Source organism: Pagrus pagrus (genome assembly GCF_965226575.1).
Source record: "Pagrus pagrus genome assembly, chromosome: 21".
Classification (NCBI taxonomy): domain Eukaryota; kingdom Metazoa; phylum Chordata; class Actinopteri; order Spariformes; family Sparidae; genus Pagrus; species Pagrus pagrus.
In genome coordinates this window covers 23196418-23213857 of record NC_140208.1, presented here as the reverse complement: position 1 = coordinate 23213857, position 17440 = coordinate 23196418, and the positions used below count along the sequence as shown (strand labels likewise).

At 41.7% G+C, this 17440-nt stretch overlaps 1 protein-coding gene across 1 annotated transcript in view; it reads right to left on the bottom strand.

Moving 5' to 3' along the window:
* LOC311250223 (uncharacterized protein MYH16) overlaps positions 1–4106 on the bottom strand; it is a gene marked incomplete at its 5' end in the record, with an annotated part of 54402 nt that extends 50296 nt beyond the window's left edge. Inside the window, one exon of the mRNA XM_084341801.1 lies at positions 3975–4106. Coding sequence (XP_084197927.1) covers positions 3975–4106 — 132 coding nt within the window. The remainder of the gene's footprint in view (positions 1–3974) is intronic.
* Between the last annotated feature and the right edge of the window lie 13334 nt (positions 4107–17440).

Below are 17440 nucleotides of genomic sequence, written 5' to 3'. Positions count from 1 at the left end.
AATAAACAATCATTCCATTTCTCTTATGGCCTTAAAGTGTCTGTAGCTTCAGTGTAACTACATAAATGGCAAAGAAATAATTTAGCTACTTAAGTCAACATCCTCATACCTTATTGACTTACAAGGTTGATCACCATACTCGGTTCCCAAAACAACATGACAGACACACAGGACCTTTGTACGCTTGCCTTTGAGTAAGGTTCAGGAAAACATTGTGGTTTGGGTTAAAATAACTGTTACTGTTTTAACTTCACTAACATATGTATGTTACATACATAATTTAAGTTACATGACATACTACTTTCGTAAGTTAAAATCACGTCGCTATAAATGCATTGATGAGTTCTCAGTTGATGAGTACAGCATGCCTGGCATGCGGTCTTGCACCAGTTATTTCCAGTAGTTTTTAGATGAGCATAAAAGCTCAAATCTTTTTTGCACACAGTGAGGAGTCACACTGCCCAACAATGTCACACCTGGATCATGGTGCTTTGAAGCATTTTTAAAATGTGAAATTGGAAATATAAGATGCTTCCAGTGAACCAGACAGCTAACAGACCTACATAACACCAAGTGTTGAATGTTTTCACACCTGGATTTTATCACCATAGCTTAATAGTTTTTTTCCCTTTCCCTTTTCTGGAAAGGTCTCTTTGATAGAAATCAATTACTTTTATATATTTAAAAATAGTAAATCAAAAGAATGTCAGCCTGTCGGGACACTGTTGACCTAACAGGGCAGAAGTGCATTAAGGTTGATTAAGAAGCAGGAATTCATAGTCCCCTTTAATAGATGTGTGAAGAATCCCTCCAGCCTCAGCAAATGACAGGATAATGAGGAATGGGACAAACTTCCCCTGGAAAACTGGAAGGTTTCCTATAGGCAGCAACAGCACTAAATAGCTCTGACAAGGGGTCACATTTCCTGCTGCAGTCAAATCAGAGGGGCTCCAAGCTATGAATTATGCCGGCTGATCTGTCTCCTCCACAGATTAACTTCATTATTTATGGTTGGCTAATCTAAGCAGTGAAGAAAAGAAACGGTTGGAGCCAGAGCACACCTGGTGATTCTGATAAATTGTTGGGTTTTTTGTCTGGAAAAGGGCAATAAAAACGAGTGAGGAGCTAAAACTCCTAACGTCTATTGAAATATTTTATAAAAGAAGTATCTGGAAGGTTGTCGGTTCTAGAGAGAAAACAGACACAATCTTAAAGCCCCCACTTGTCATGATATCAGTAAGGAAAAAGAACACATCCAGGAGTTTGGATCATCCACTATAAGTCATTGTACAGAAATTCCTTTAATTTACTACCACTCTGATTTAAACTGACAGTACAGACCTATTCAAGGTCAATGTATTCAAAGGCACATGCAGACAAAGATCAGCAGTGACACATGAATTTGTCATATCCAGACGGCAGTAAAATAGAGAGTGACAGTTTACAATGTATTCCATTGAAGCCTTCTGAAGAGTCTGCTAAGGCACTCAGCACCAGTAATGACCAAATCCCGTGGGCAACCCTGGAGTGCTTTCCACAAACACTGGCAGCAGCAGTGCCGCTCCACACAATCTCACACAAATCCTCTGCCTCAAGGAGAGAATCCCTCAAATTGGGACATCCACTCTTTTTTGGAAAATGAGACAACTGCTCAGATAAAATGTTGGCTATCGTCAACATAACATTATTTTCAAGGTCCCTGAATACAGCATTCACTTGGTGCATTATAGAAAGCACTTATTTTATTTTTAAGTCTTTACTCTCAAGCCATAGCAAGGTGTGAATACCTAAATTAGAATTTAATTTGAACAAAAAGTTCTCGTACCAAGGGCTAGTCTGCAAAGCCAGGGGTCAGGACGCCCAGGTGCCCACCCTCACCCGAATGGTGCGAATTTTGCTCCTGGAGAGGGACTGGACTCTCTCCTTTTGTTGCCCAGGGTGAGAGGCGCTGGGCAGGTGTGGGGATACTCACAAGCCCCTGGCTGAGTGCCACGGTGATGGAGTTCTCAACGAGGGATGTGAGGCTCGCATCTGTGCGACTGAAAGTTGCTAGGGGGAAGTCTCTGTCATTTGTGCTTACGCACAGAACAGCATCTTGGAATACCCAGCCTTCTTGGGTGGTGTCATGAAAAGGGTTACATCTGGGCACTCCATAGGCACTTCTAGGAGACTTCAATGCTCATGGGTAATGATGGAGAGGGCGGTGTTTTGGAGGAACAGTCTGCCTGATCTAAACTTGATCCTGGATAAGCAAAAGAAATTGGATGGATGGATGGATGGAAAAGTTCTCTGCTATGGTAAGAAAAGGTAAGCAGGAAGTCTGCATCTACTCATGGATGTGAGGCTTGTACCAGGAAGTTAAACCTGAACAAGCTAAGTTAGAAGGTAAGAGGGAAAATATGTTGTTTTGATTTGGGGGTGAACTGTCCCTGGTTGCTGGTCGCAACTGGCCAATATTGCCTTTTTCCTTTTAGCTCTGCTTTGGTCCCCACCAACTGCTGTGGAAAATATTTGGCTTGTAAGCTACTACATGCTAGATTGTTCACAAGCTAGTCCCTGACTTTTCTTGCCATTTCAGGTCAGTAAATGTGTAGTGGGTATGTCAGAACGTCTTCATAAATAACAATTGTCATCTTTGGGGGAAAGCAGAAAGCCAATCCTCCTTAGAATACAACCACACAGGACAACTCTGCAAGTAGCTGATTATGACTCTCATGTTATGTACGTATGCTAGCTAATGTACCAACATAAACCTAACCAAGTACTTTTATTGTCTAAACCTAACCAAGTACTTTTATTGTCTAAACCAAACCAAGTAGTTTTTGTACCTAAAACTAGCCAAATAGTTTAAGTGTCTAGACCTATCTAAGAAACTTGAGTGTCTAACCCCAACCAAATAGTTTTAGTGTCTAAATCCAAACCAAGTATATTTAGCGTCTAAATCCAACCAAGTAGTTTTCTTGCTTAAACCTAACCAAACTGCAACCTTATAATGTCCAGAGAGACTATTGCTGGTATGCAACGGTCATGTTATTTTGGGAACGGTGATATCTGTCGTTATGGGAGTCATTGGCAAATGATCCATTTATTGATTTAGGTATGAGGATGTGTTGAAGTTGGTTGATGAGAACGAAAAAACAGAACAGTAATGTTGCAAACCATTAACACCAACACAATGAGAGAGATGAAAGATGCTGAAAGCTCCATAGAGCTAAGAGGAATTGCAGAGTTGGGTGATATTTCTCACTGTGTTAGTCACTACCACTCCTTTTTACAATACACAATCATGTGGTTTATTGTTCCTATAAAAATATTGGTTAGAGCAGCTTCAAGTTCTCATTATAATGGATAAACAGCATTGTTTTGGAATTGTTCTTTTGATCTTTTCAGCAGTCTAATAAAATAAGCTGCATTTATGGACTGAATACTTCCAAACAATAATGCGGTTTTGGAGTTGTCACAATAAAACTTTTGGTAACACCTCCTCCCAACCAACGGGGATGTGCCACTCAAACAGTCCTCCATGCAGTAAACCAATCAGTCATACCATGTGCCTCAGGCCAGGAAACAGCATGGTGCCTTCACAATACTATGACAGCAGTCTCAGTAAAAAACACACTGTACTTACTCTCTCAATAAAACGATCAGCTGGAAAATGGTCAACACAGCAGTAAAAAGCCACAGGGAGAAACGCAGCATTAAAACAAGCTCCAACACAGTGACTGCCATGGTGGCTGCATCTCTCTCTCCGCCTTCTAGGGTATTATTATCCACTTAATTTCATTCACCCGGGATTGGTATAATGACCACGTTCAAAATCCCTTATCAAGCAGAAATTCAGACTGAAATGCACAAATCATGTGAGTTCCACAGTATCGAGTTCGTGAAACAAAGACTTTTTTAAAGGGAAAAAAACGAGAAAAGAGAAGGAGAAGCAAAGACGGGGATGCAGCGGAGCAGAGCAGCAGACTTACAGCTCGGTATTTAGTGGCCACCTCATTCTTTTCCTTGTTAAGCTGGCTGTTCTGCTCCTCTAGCTCGCGGACCCTGGAGAGGAGTCGGTCACTCTGCTCTATGGCTCTCCTCAGCTCCTCTCTCTCCCTCATCCCTGCCTGCTGTGTGTGAATGTCCTGCTGCAACGACAGAGACCTAGTCTGGAACACTCACACACACACACACACGTCCAGATACTCACACATGCACATACAGAAAGCCTGATATTTCAGCCCGGCTGGCTGGCCAGGTCTCTGACTGAGTCTCTCACTTTTGTTCACTTCTGTCTGTCTGTCTGCACTGCACTCTCCCCTCTCTCTTCCATTTACTTCTGACAGGCACACACACCAACGCTCTGCCAAAGAGCTCTAAAAGAGACATGCATGTATGAATACACACACATGTGCCCACCTTTCCTCCCCACTCTGCAGACCGGCCTCCTACTGGCCTTCTTTCACTAGAACAATATCAAACTCTGTCAAACTGTCATATTAATAATTCAATGAGAAATTCATCATGGCACCACAGTGGAAATTAGTGGTAAGTTTTAAGCATGGTGTCCGTCTCATTCTCTATGTGTTTTAGTAGTAGTTCTAGTAGTGGTGGTGCTTCTCAAAATTAAGACCACATTTTCATTGGGGGGGTAGTGCACAGTAGGGTTATGAGAGATTTTGGCTGGAAACAGCTGCCTGCTGTGGCTGGAAACAAGGTTAATTAGGATGATGAAAGTGGACGAAAACAATGAGCTAATGCTAAGACCCTAATATGCTCTGTAGATAATACTGGGATTGTTACTTCAACTGAGCCCATTCAAATGACACATACTCAATATGAAAATGTTTTGCCTACCCCACACTGAATCCAAACAGCAAAAAGGGTATTCTTTTGTGCCATTTAAAGAAAAGAAGAAAACAAACACATGTTGAATGCTTTTCTTGCTTTGAATATATACATTTAGCTGCAAATCAAATCCTTAATAGACCCTGTATTGCTGCATATACATGAACTGGATACAGCATTGAAGGCTTTTGCATTGTCAGGCCCATGGAGCATACGTACAAGAGATTTCTGTTAGCTACGGAGCAGCCAACATCCACTTCAGCCATTGGCTAACTTGAATGGGGAAAAATGTATTCAATTGTGCAGCTCTTCGGGACTTTCTAAATGTTATCAGACCAAATGGATGAAATTCTGAGAGTGAAATTAGTTATTATGCGGGATTAAAAAGCCACCGATTTACAGCCACTTCCTTTATAATGTAAGCTTATGGGAAAAAGTCTTGGGCCCCTGTGCATCACATAACTTTGTAATAACTCTGCTTGGCCACTATGTTAAATAGCCAAATAGGACCAGACAAATAAAGCAGAGACATTTAATCATGCATAGCAGTTTGAAAGTCAATTTGGTCCAGTCCTCCAAAATCCAAACCACTTGCAGCACTTTGTTTAGCTTTCCTTGTGCAGTTAACTTCACCACTCTGGCACTTCAGGCCAGTTAAAACAAACACTATACAAACTGTAAGTACTCTGTCACCCAGACCTGACTCTACATGGTACAGAGGCCAAAGATCAGAGGGAGAGTTCAGCCAGCAGTGTGAAGTTGATCAGAGACAGACAGTAATGTTAAGATGCTGTTGGTATGTGAGCTGAAATCTATTACTAGGAAGAGCTGGTCTGAGTCCTTCTTCCTATCAGCAGCACCTCACCAGCCCACCAAACCACACAGAAACAGACTCACATGCTAAACAGATGTCTGTCAACCCCTGACACACTGATGTAAACACAATAATGTTCTGCACACATTGGGACATAAAGTTTTATGGAGGAAATCAGTTTGTAATGAGAGAAATTCTGCTCTGGCTCCCTGTCATACAATCCAAAAACAATTGATAGTTATTTATTAAAAAATAAAACAAGGAACTAAGAAAGATTAAGTGATGCATTCAGTGATGCAATATGTTTAAATTTACAGCGTTGTTTAACATTATTAAATAAGGTCTCATTGAGATTATGATCAAAATCATATCTTTTCAGGAGATATCCGAGAACAAGAAACATTAACAGTCAACAACATTACCAGCATTTAAGAAACAACACATGAAACCAGACAACCAACAATCACATAAACATAGAATTAATAATATCAATTACAAGAGTCATAAAAAAGCAAGTAGGCCTAACTAATCTTCAAAAGGAGGGAATGAAATAATGTAGCTTGAGGGCACTTTACTGTTCATTCAATTTAAAAGGTATGTACCCCAAACTACTTCTGCCAAAATAAATGCAAATACATGAGATATTTACGGTTAAATGGTAATTCAAATCTGAGAACAAAGGTGTGAGGTAGTAGAGATTTATGCATGAATATCACAACATAATTATTCCCTTTTTTCAATAAGGAAATCCATCCAACTTTGTGATACAAAGATCAAAGACGAGTGATTGATCTTTGGTGATAAAGCAGCAGAACTTGTACAGACAGGGTTGAACTGCTGAAGTGATGATTGAGGAGCATGACAGTAAAAAATGTCTTTGTGATCAACTACAAAAGTTGACTGAACAACACGTGTTTTTGAAAGCTGCACTAATCATACATTAACACCAGATCGAATATTATGCCTACGGTGAAAGGGGTTACTGTAGTGACAAACAGCAAGAATTATCAATCAACTCTTCAGTTTCCTTCAGCTCTGCAGAGATTTTTAGCATCTTTTAGCTCGTTGTTTTGGTTTTACAACCTACTTTACTGTTTTGATTTCTCATCAGTGGTTTGACGAGAAGCTAGTGACCACATTGGAGTTTGAAGCAGCTACACTGAATATTTCCATCAAAAGTTGGTGGAGACCAAAAACACAGTCAAAAGAGAGTTCATCTAGACGTATTTGTCGAGCAACCATAAGCATTCAAACTAATGCTAGCTAATTGTTTATGTGTTCCTCGGTGTGTAATTCAGCCACTGTTTGCTAACACGTTAGCTTTATTAACTTTATTAGGTAATTATAATTTTGACTGGTTAAATGTTGCAAATGAAGACATTCCTCAGTATCTGTATGACTCAACATATTAGTGACAGCATGGACATCAAAGGCAGATGGAAGGTGAGTGGGTTAGGCTATAATATTGTGTCATCAACATAGAATAGGACACTCAGACTGTTACTATATCTGATTTTCAATACAAGACTATCATGTCCAATAGAAGCCATGATAATGACATTGCGATAACTATAGAAACTTTGCTGAATCCAAAAAAACTCCCACATTGGCTTGTTAACTTTTAGTGGGTGCGCTGAGTGTCTCGCTCTCACCTGTCATCTCCTCTGACATGATTTTGCCACAAACTGGTAGCTAACTAGCAACTGCAACTTCTTTTTTTCCGTTCTACAGCAATCAGCACTAAGGTGCATTCGTTCAACCAACTGTGACAAATCAAGAATAAAAGGAAACAGAAGTTATTATGAGGTTCTGGATTATTTACACCATGTTGTCATAGGTGTATGATTATTATGATTTCAATATTCCATTGAACTGGCAATAGACAACTTTTTAGCTTTAACTAATCATTCTGAACTAAATACTGATGTATTACAGTGTAACAGCTGTGTTAACAACTCCCTAAAGCCCTGCTTTCACTTTGCTCTTCGGCTGGATTTTTCCAGGAAAAATGTCTGCCATTGCACAACCGTGAACAGACAGGCATTCACTCGATGGAGAGCGCTCCTGTGTTGTGTTAAAGTCTGTTCCCTCATTGATATGCATTTCCTCTTTCCACCGGGACTTGAGACACTTCAAAACCGGCACTTTTTCTACAAGAACAGTAAGTAACACCTGCCGACTTATTAATACAACCAAGACTTTTACTCTGTCTTTTCAGAGCACGGAGATCATGGTTGTTTTTGGCTTTGGACAGTAGCTAAGTTGCCATCATTAGCCATGTTGCTCAGTGGCCCCAACAATAATACCACAGAAAGATTCAAATATCATGGTCATCATCAAACCTCGCAACTGCAGCACCCCGGTAGGACATTAAAATGCTGATTAGAGAGATAAGGATTATTCATGTGTATCATTAATAGTCATGTCAGCAGGGTCACTGTGTGTTGGCCTTGTAATGACCAACAGTTGAATGCATAGACAGCAAACAATCAACCTTGACTTATATGCACTATCCAAAGCAACTAATGTATCTCGCAGAGAGCAACTGTCCGTTGCTCACATTTACACTCAAGCCACATTCAGTCTGTCTTCATTTATTTATCTGTTCACTGAACAAGATTCTACAAGTGCATTTGGCCTTACTTCCAACGCAGAACAACAAAATGTAGTTTTCCTTCTTGGAAAAACAGATGTGAGCCGATTTTCCACAGTGAGATCAGAAGAAGAGTTTTAAAAGGGAAAGCGTGTGTTACAGAAAGACATTCAAACACACACACACAGAAAAACCTGTCGCTGCTTGAGCGCCAGTATCTGCACCGCTGGAAAAGAGCTGTCATTAGCTCAGCTCTCTGAGTCCTGACAGTCAGTTTACCTCTTAAAGCTGACAAACTGTACAGGACTGTCAGTGGGGAAATTAGACAAGGAAATGTGGTATCATCTTTCCCTAAGTGTGCAGTGATAATTGCCATGTTGTTCAAATAAGATTTAGGACATGTGTGTTTTAACTGCCATGAGGATCTGCCTGCTGACACACCTGAACTTCCTCTACCTAAAGTCAGTTTAAACACTGTCAGTGCAGGATTTACTGTCGCACTCAACATCAATCTGCACGCTGAGGCCAAGAAAGCAGAGGAAGATGAATGTGACACATCAATGGTTCACCTTTGGCACGATCACAGGGCTAAACCTCTTAAGCCAGCGCTATTGTTGAGAGCGAACAAATTAAACGCTCCCTTTGTTGCAGCACAATCCGTCTCTGCATGATGAATGTGAGTTACAGTTTAGTGAAGCTTTCCTGTTTTGACTTGAAGCTCAGAGACGTTTGTCTGATCAAACCTGCAGAGCCGAACACACCTCTCCTCCCAGTGAAACAAACTCTCCAATTGTCCGCCTGATTCACAGCTCTGTAAAACCTGTTTCTGTTAAGTTCAAAATATGATTTTTTAAAAAAAAGATTTTCCGAAATGAAACTTTTTCCTAAGAACAACTATCCCCTTCTTCTGATTCTGGGCATTCCTGGTCTGAGTGGAGCTAACTGGGATATCAATCCATGATCTCCATTCTTTTCTTTTATTTGAACAGCTGTTCAATATTTCATCTCCTATTAAGCCTCCACCTGCTACCGGCTACACAGTTAAGTCCTTGAGTGATCTGCCAGTGTACATTATCCCACTCAGTGTGTACACTGCACAAACATGGAACGAGCTCAACTACTTCTGAACAAAGAAATGAAAATGTGATGTTAATACGACAGCCTTGTAATGTCTGGATCCTCGCTCAAAGCTTTCAGTGTTGGGGTGACGCGTTACAGTAATATATGTCTTTCAGCTGTAATGGAGCAGGCAGTAAAGAAAGCTTTGCATCATTTTTCATTTTGGTAGTTTGTTCTGAGGCTGGAACTGTGTTCATGCTCACAAACACACAAAGAACAACACACAAACAGGCCCTATACACATGCTAACGGACGATAATACAGACAATAATCTACCTGTTGTCGGACTTACAATGCTGCTTTGTCCACACTCTTGACAGCACATCCCCACTTTATCTTTATCTATTTATAGTATTTATATGGGCATTCAAACTACCTCGATACCAACTTGCACCTTACGTAAATACTGCCTATATCTCTTTATTCTATTTATACATTTTATATTTCTCTATTTTAATCTTATTTTTTATTTTATTTTATATATATATATATTTTTTTATTTTAACTAGCTGACTGTCCTGTGTTGTGTTGTATATCTGTTAAGTGTTGTGTTGTGTATAACTGCTCCACGTGCCTTGCCTTGAATTGCCCCCCAATTGTCTGGGAGCCACGCCTCTTTTGTTTCAACACTGCTAATAAGTTACGATAGCTTCCTGACTGGCTCTCCTGGTTAGCTGATGATCAATAATCCAAATTTCTGTACAAATCAACAATGTTGCACTCTAACTGAAAGATCTTCATGGATGTTTTTTTTCCGCAACCGGATGAGCATACTGTTTTGTTTCCATCAATATTAACTGAGTTAACTTGAAATTCTGGTGTGATCAGGTCATAACACTCAGCTGTAGAACACTAAATGGTGGCTGTAGCACACTCTTACAGCTGTCACTTTCCCGGCCTGTATGTGGCACAGGGTAAAGGTTCAGAATTTATGTCTGAAAATTGGCTAAACTTCTTTTTGGGTGCATCATATTTATCACATAGTGTGTTCCTGTTTCTGTTCAGTAACTCTCCTGCCTTCGTGCAGAGGAGTGTACACTATGACCTCACACTGCAGTGTGCAAACTGCTCCCAGGTGAACGGACTGCGGTGTGAAGCCTGGCCTCTGGCTGAACTCTGGATCCAGGCCATGGAGGAGGGCACAGCCAGCCTTTGATCACTGAAGCACCTCACAGGTCACTTACACTCATGTGGTCGACTGGCTGCAGGTCAGGTACAATAACAGCAGCTTATAAATCATATCAATGACATGATTGTTGTCAGGTAATTGCCCTGGAGAGATAACTGTCGACATTATAAGTTCTCCTCAGTGGCACTTACTGTCCTGATCAGGCTGATTGAAATACCTGACATAGCTGGGCTGCAGTACAGGCAGATTACAGACAACACTGACTGTGGTTATGTTGAAGTGAACAGACCCAAACACAGTATTATCTGTAAATCACTGGGATTCCTTTCAATATAGCACCTTTCAAATACACTATAAGATAAAACACACTGAGGTTCAAAGAGTTTTCTCTGAACCCTGAAAACACTGAACACTAATGATGACCCACATGCAGCATCATCAAAGGAGATAAGTGCACAGCTTTTCATGTCTTTGTTAGCAGACCCAGCTGTGTGTGTGTGTGTGTGTGTGTGTGTGTGTGTGTGTGTGTGTGTGTGTGTGTGTGTGTACTGCATGTGTGTGTGGATATGAAAATACAGAGTGAGAAAGGAACAAAAGATGAGACCATCCATCTACTGAGAGCCATCATGGTCTGTAGTGGAGAGAAGGTGGTCAATGTCATATAGTCATACATTATAAGTAGACAGATGGCAGGCAGAATGCCACCTACAGCAGTGAGTGAGACACACACAGTGGCTTTTCATTGGATATTGGACTGAAATATGGGACATAAATCAGTGTAATGGAGGTCCCTATACACCATCTCACAGTTATATATTTTCATAAGCTGTAAAAAGTAAAAACAAGCTGAAAAGGTCTAATGAGGTGAAGCTAACCAGTATGTTGCAATAAAGTAAATATGTATAAACAGGTATGCATATATGTCTTGTTTCCAAACCCATTTGATGCCAGTCTTATGTCTGTGCACCAGGTAGGCCTATTGAGCAGAAGCTGTAGAAGCAGGGGGGCACTCGCCGTTTCCAAAAAATTTAAATGAAAAAAGCCTTCCATCACCTCTTTAGATCACGAATTAGAGAGTTCTATCTCGTTTGTTTCGTCTGGGTGCCGGGGCCAGAGAGCAACCACCATGTTTTCTCTCAGCTGTACCTCAGGTCTGCAGATGAGATTGACTGTTTTCATGTTTGCAGCCTGTATGATGCTTGTCTGCTTGCATTCCTCTGTAGTGTGCGTGCCGGTGTGACACACAAAACAGAGGCTAGTGTGTGACATTAGCAACCCTTTAAACTGATTTCCTAACAACTGAAACCCTGGGAATTTCACTGAAACACAGAAGACTGAAGTGATACGCCACTGAAACACACACGTACAGTCACTGCAGCAGCAACATACAGCGCTAATGTATGATCCCACACACTCTGACGCCCCCTGTTGAAAAAACAGTTCCCAGAGGTGAGGGCCTGTAGAGGAGGGGCCCTGCAGCATGCTGGAGACACAGTGACACAACAGAGACTGAAGGAGAAGGAGTTAGCCAGGAAGAACAGATAAAGAATAAAGATGGAGCTTCAGGGAAAGAGAATGAGAGAGCAGGAGAGAGGAAGTGTGAGGAGGAGAGGCGGGTTCCTTACGTGAGCCACAGGTCTGCTGTGCTGAGCGATGGTGGGTCTGTACTGGTGGAAGTCAGTCTGGATCACACACACTCTCTTCTCCATCCTCACAGCTCACAGACGCCCATGCTGTCTTCAGCCAAACAGGCTCTGGGGAGGAAGTGAAGCATGTGCATGTGCTCTCTTGGAGTATGTGTATGTGTGTGTATGTGTGTGTGTGTGTGTGTGTGTGTGTGTGTGTCTGTGTGTGTGTGTGAAAGTGTGTTACGCCTGCTACCTGACCCTGTGAGGTGGGAGGGAGGGAGGGAAGGAGGGAGGGAGGTGACGAGCAAAAAGAAAACTTGAACAGGCTTGAACAGCCCCCCCATCCCACACACACACACACACACAAACACACACACACACACACACACACACACACACAACACGTGCATACACACACCTCTCCTGCCTGGAGCCCACACCACCGTCTGACAGCAGTACAACACTAAGAGACAGACCGCCAGCCTCCAGCAGAGCAATGTGCAACCCCCACCAACACACACACACACACACACACACACACACACACACACACACACACACACACACACGCACGCGCACACACACATCTCATCTTTAAAAAAAAAAGTACATTCCTGTGCAGAGAAATAACACCCGGCTAATTCACACAAACACAAGTACACTGTATGTAATCATCAGGTCTACTGTGTGTATCCTGTATGAAAACTGACAACTGTCTTCTGTTGGTGCTTAAAAAAAGGAAAATAAAACCTTTTTCAACAAAATGTAACATCAGGGAACCATGACCGTTGCTTAGAACTCAGTGTTTAAAGAACTGATAAACTTTTCTTCAGTAAAAGTAGCTTAAAGAGTTTACAGTGTAACGTTACTGAGCTAAAGTTCAAGTCAAAGCCTGCAATGACTTAAAGTACAAATGTAAATGTATGAATGTATAATGTATCTGACATTACTGGACGATTGTTACTGATACATTAACATCAGAAGGCAACATTTTATCTGTGTAGCAGCTCCAGTTGTAACTATGCATGTTATTATTGTGTTGTTTTATAAAAATGCATCATCAGTGCAAGTCCAAGTACCTCCAACCTTACAGTAAGTACAGTCCTGGAGTACATAACAGCACTTTTCTACATTGCTAGAATTACTTAATGATAGTATAAAGAGCCCACAGTCATGCTAGCAGCTCTGCTAATATGAGAGGTGGCACTTCTATCTCTGTCACTGGTTTGAGCTTGTGGCTGTCATTCAGTTTGTGAGGTTCAGAGAGTGACTTTCACTGTTGAGTCACATTTTCTCATCGACATCAACAAACAGCCCACATTTCTGCAAACCACAGAATCATCCAAGGTTGACATTTGCACCAAATGTAAGTATACATTCTGACACAGCAGAAGGTCATGGTTTGAACTTTATTTAACATCCTCTTTTTTTTCTCCACAGCTTTAACCAACTGAAAATAAAAGATTCTACACATGTATTTTCTTTCTGAAAAAGAAAATGCTCAAACAAAGGTCACCACAGTGGGATTAACTGAAACAAACGTCCTTGTAAAGGTCCCTCACTGAGCTTCCATACATTGGTCCCTGAGGGGTCAGGTTGATGTCCTCTCATTGCTCCTTCACCAACATTGCAGGCAGTATCTCTAGCATTGCAGGCAGACTGCACAGGTAATAACAATGTCATATGCCCAGTCAGGAATAACCCTGAGGCCCTGAGGCCCTTCCAGAGCTGGAACCTGCACGGGTTAAAGCTAGGAAACATTTGTGAGCCCGAGGCTTCCCTGGAAGAAATGTGGAAAATGTACAATATGAATGTAGAACCTGGACTTAAGTTGGCCAAAAGTCATCTCTATCCGGGCCCTCGTCTTTGTGTGGGCATGGTTAAAGGCCCTCTCTGCCTCTGTTCCTGGCTCTGGGTAGGGTCTGAGTAGGTATGGCATACAAACTGTCCCCGGGCAGTACTCCACTGAACTCCCCTGCAGAATAACAAACGCTTTGGTTTGATATAAATGGTATTCTTATGGTTCAAGTACAAGACAGAGCCCCTCCTTGTGTATTAAGACTTATGGCAGAACAATGTGCACCTGATGATTTTTCAGACTAGAGTTTGGCCACTTTGAATTAAGATGACATTCACACCTTAGCTCTACTTAGATATACAAATAAATGCTCATGCAGTATACACATTACTAAAAACCCTTGGGTAGAAATAACATTCTCTCGCCTTGTGCAAATCTCTGTGTCAGTGAGGATGCTCGGAAGATCCTCGAGTCATGTACAGAGCCTGGCCATTTCACCATCACAGATCATCTGTAATCATGGAGGGAAATTAAACATATGGCACACTTTGCTTGGCAGAGCATTAATTTAATATTGTACAGTGTAACTATGACTGGTTGGTGCAGTGGTGTCTTTCAAAATATAAAATCCAATTCAGAGTTACGTCCCTCTGACTGACGGTGTATGGACAGTTACTCCCCTTACATACCTGTACATTTAGGCTATGGAAAGATTTCCTGTTCACATAGTCCTCCCCATAGGTCCAGCTGCGCACATGGGTGCAGTCTGTTACATTGGGGAAGCCTTAGGGAGAGGCTTAAGTTAATACAGACATGTCAGCCTGAAGGCTACTTCACATGTAGGCTTATTTTAACTGTCACATACCTGCAGTTGTATGAAGTGACTCCTCGATCCTCTGTATGTCCTTATGGCGAGGGGAAGTGATAAAGATGTTGAGGAAATTCTTCAGTGCTAGGTATACCCTCCTTATCTCCCGGCATACCATTGCCTTGGAAAGACCTTCAGCATCACCCACACTGTAGAGAAATGTCCCACAGACAAAAACGCAGTGTAATACATACAGACTGCACAGTGGTCCGAGCCTGGCTTCGCCGGGTGGTTATGCTGAGGTCTAGTCCCACTGCATAGGTAAACTATGCCAGGCCTGCTGAGCCGGTGTCTCTCCCACAGGTACTCATCAGGATAGACAGGTGGGTTCCTCCTGTCCCTGAAGACCCTTGGGGTTGGTGGTCTAAATGCTCTTTAGATAATTTAAGCACCTTCCTCCATAGGGTCTTCAATAAAGGGACAGGACATGGTTGGCAGGAAGGATTGTGGTCTTCTCTCTCCTTCTTTCTGTCTGTCACTCTGTCTCTCTAAATTTAATTCTGTCTATCTTACTGTCTAACTCTCTGTCTGTCTGTCTGTCCTCCTTCTGTGTTGGTCTCACACTGTCTTATTCTTATTTTACCAGCCAATCAGAGACAAGGATCTTTGTGGTATCTTTTCACCTCATTTCATGTGTAACTTCTGCTATATAAATGGGATTTTATTGATTAATTGAATTTGTTAACAATGGAAGTGCAAGACATCATTTTTATGAGCTTCTTTAATTTCATAGCATGATGTGAGCGCGAAAATTCACCTCACAGAACTGTCGTCTGGGAGTCTGTTTCTGCCCGTCGGACACGCAGCTAAACTAAGTTAGTCAGTTAGCCTGCCCTGGAGCAGGCTTGTTTGCCAGCACAAGTTACCATGGCTACTAGGCAGGGATTCATATAAGCCACGGTGATGGAACTGAACTCTCACTTAATTAGGCCAGACTTATTGAAATAAGCTAGTCCTTAATCCTGCTTCATGGAATAACCCCTGGGGACATTTCTAGCTGTGTTTGTGGCAACCAAAACAGTTAGTTACCAGTCAAACCGTGGTGATTTTCTAACCCTAACCAAGTGGTTTCTATGTCTGAACCTAAGCAGAGTATAATCACAGCATTGTGACAAGAGAGAAATAGAAAATTCAACCTAAATAAACGTAAAGATGCAAAATAATGAAACATTCAGTTTGAACTTATCTGTGGTTTTGCAGCAGGGATCCTTTAACCTTATTTCCAATACTAATGGAATCCAATAAAACATGGAAACTAGTGATGATATCTGAAACACGACAGAGGTGGGTCACTGCAGTACTATTAAGGCTCCAATAGTATTTTTGAGGGAAAGTCACGAGCTACATACAGTACAGCAGCTGACATGACACCTAAAACTGCTTCAAAACAGACCATACAACTTCTCGTCATGACAGTAAAAAGAAAAAGAAAAAAAACATGTTGTTCTTCGAATGTAAGTGACTGTGTTGGTGCTGTGTGGCAGCACCACAAAAGTCACAACCAAAGAGACAAGTTAACAAAAAGATCAGATCTGTCGAGGCAGCATTTTGTTAAATCAGATGATTCGTGTGGCATTAGCAGTTCTCAGAGAGGATTAATCAAATAAAGAGCTGCTCTTCATTCTCAACCCCTCCCACAGAGCTTTTCACTTCCCTGCTCATCTGCCTGCAGGTGCCAATGTGTCAGTTGTTCATCTCCGCACTACAGATCTGTGTTATCCACCGGCTGCAGGCAGGAGGCAATCATGTACACAATGATGTGTTTACCTCGCAACTGAGGAAAAATGACAGCAGAGGCTAATTTATCTGTATTCATCTCAGGGCTATGAAGGGAACAGGTCATCTAAGGTTTTAATCAGGCTGGCAGTGGAATCGTGGGATTTTTACGGGCTTATTGTCTGACGGGGGATCAGATGACAGTCGGCTTCTGGCTCGTGTTTCGCAGAGCGCCGAGTCGAGCGGATGTCAGCATGTGTGCAGTGCTCAAGAATTTGACCTCGTGCTCATGAAAAAACGTACCGCACGTCAAAGTCGATTTATTCTTTACCTGTATGTACAGTATGGCGTCTCACCAAGCAGTGCAACACCACCGCGGCTCACGTTTAAATTTCAGTTTAGACTCACAGTTATGTTGGAGAGTTCAGCTAAAAATAGTTATCAAGGAATTTTTGAGCATTTCCTGCTATTTAAGATGTTTCACACTGATCTTCAGAGCCTAAAGGCTCTGACCGTCTAGTTAAACCTGCACAGCTCACTTTTTAATTTAAGCGATGGAGTTGGTGGAAACTGAAACAGAGCTTAAAGAAAAGGGATTATCAGATTTACAGGAGGCCATACACGCGACTCCAAATGAATATAATAGTAACAAACTTTGTTCATGTAGCACCTTTCAAAACACAGTCCCAAAGTGAAAAAGCATTAAAAGCTAAAAGCCAGAAAAAGTGAACACACAGAGCAAAAAGAGAGTAACAGAATTTCCTAAAGCAAATTAAATCAATTTTCAATAAGCAGCTCTTCAAAAGTGATTTAAAAGACGAGAGCGACTCGTTCCAAAGTGCAATGGGGCTGGAAGCAGCTCGGTCTGTGGGGACTTGGCTTGGTGACTGGAGGGTGGCTGGTTCAAGATCCACTTGGACCAGTCAGTACGGATTACCGACT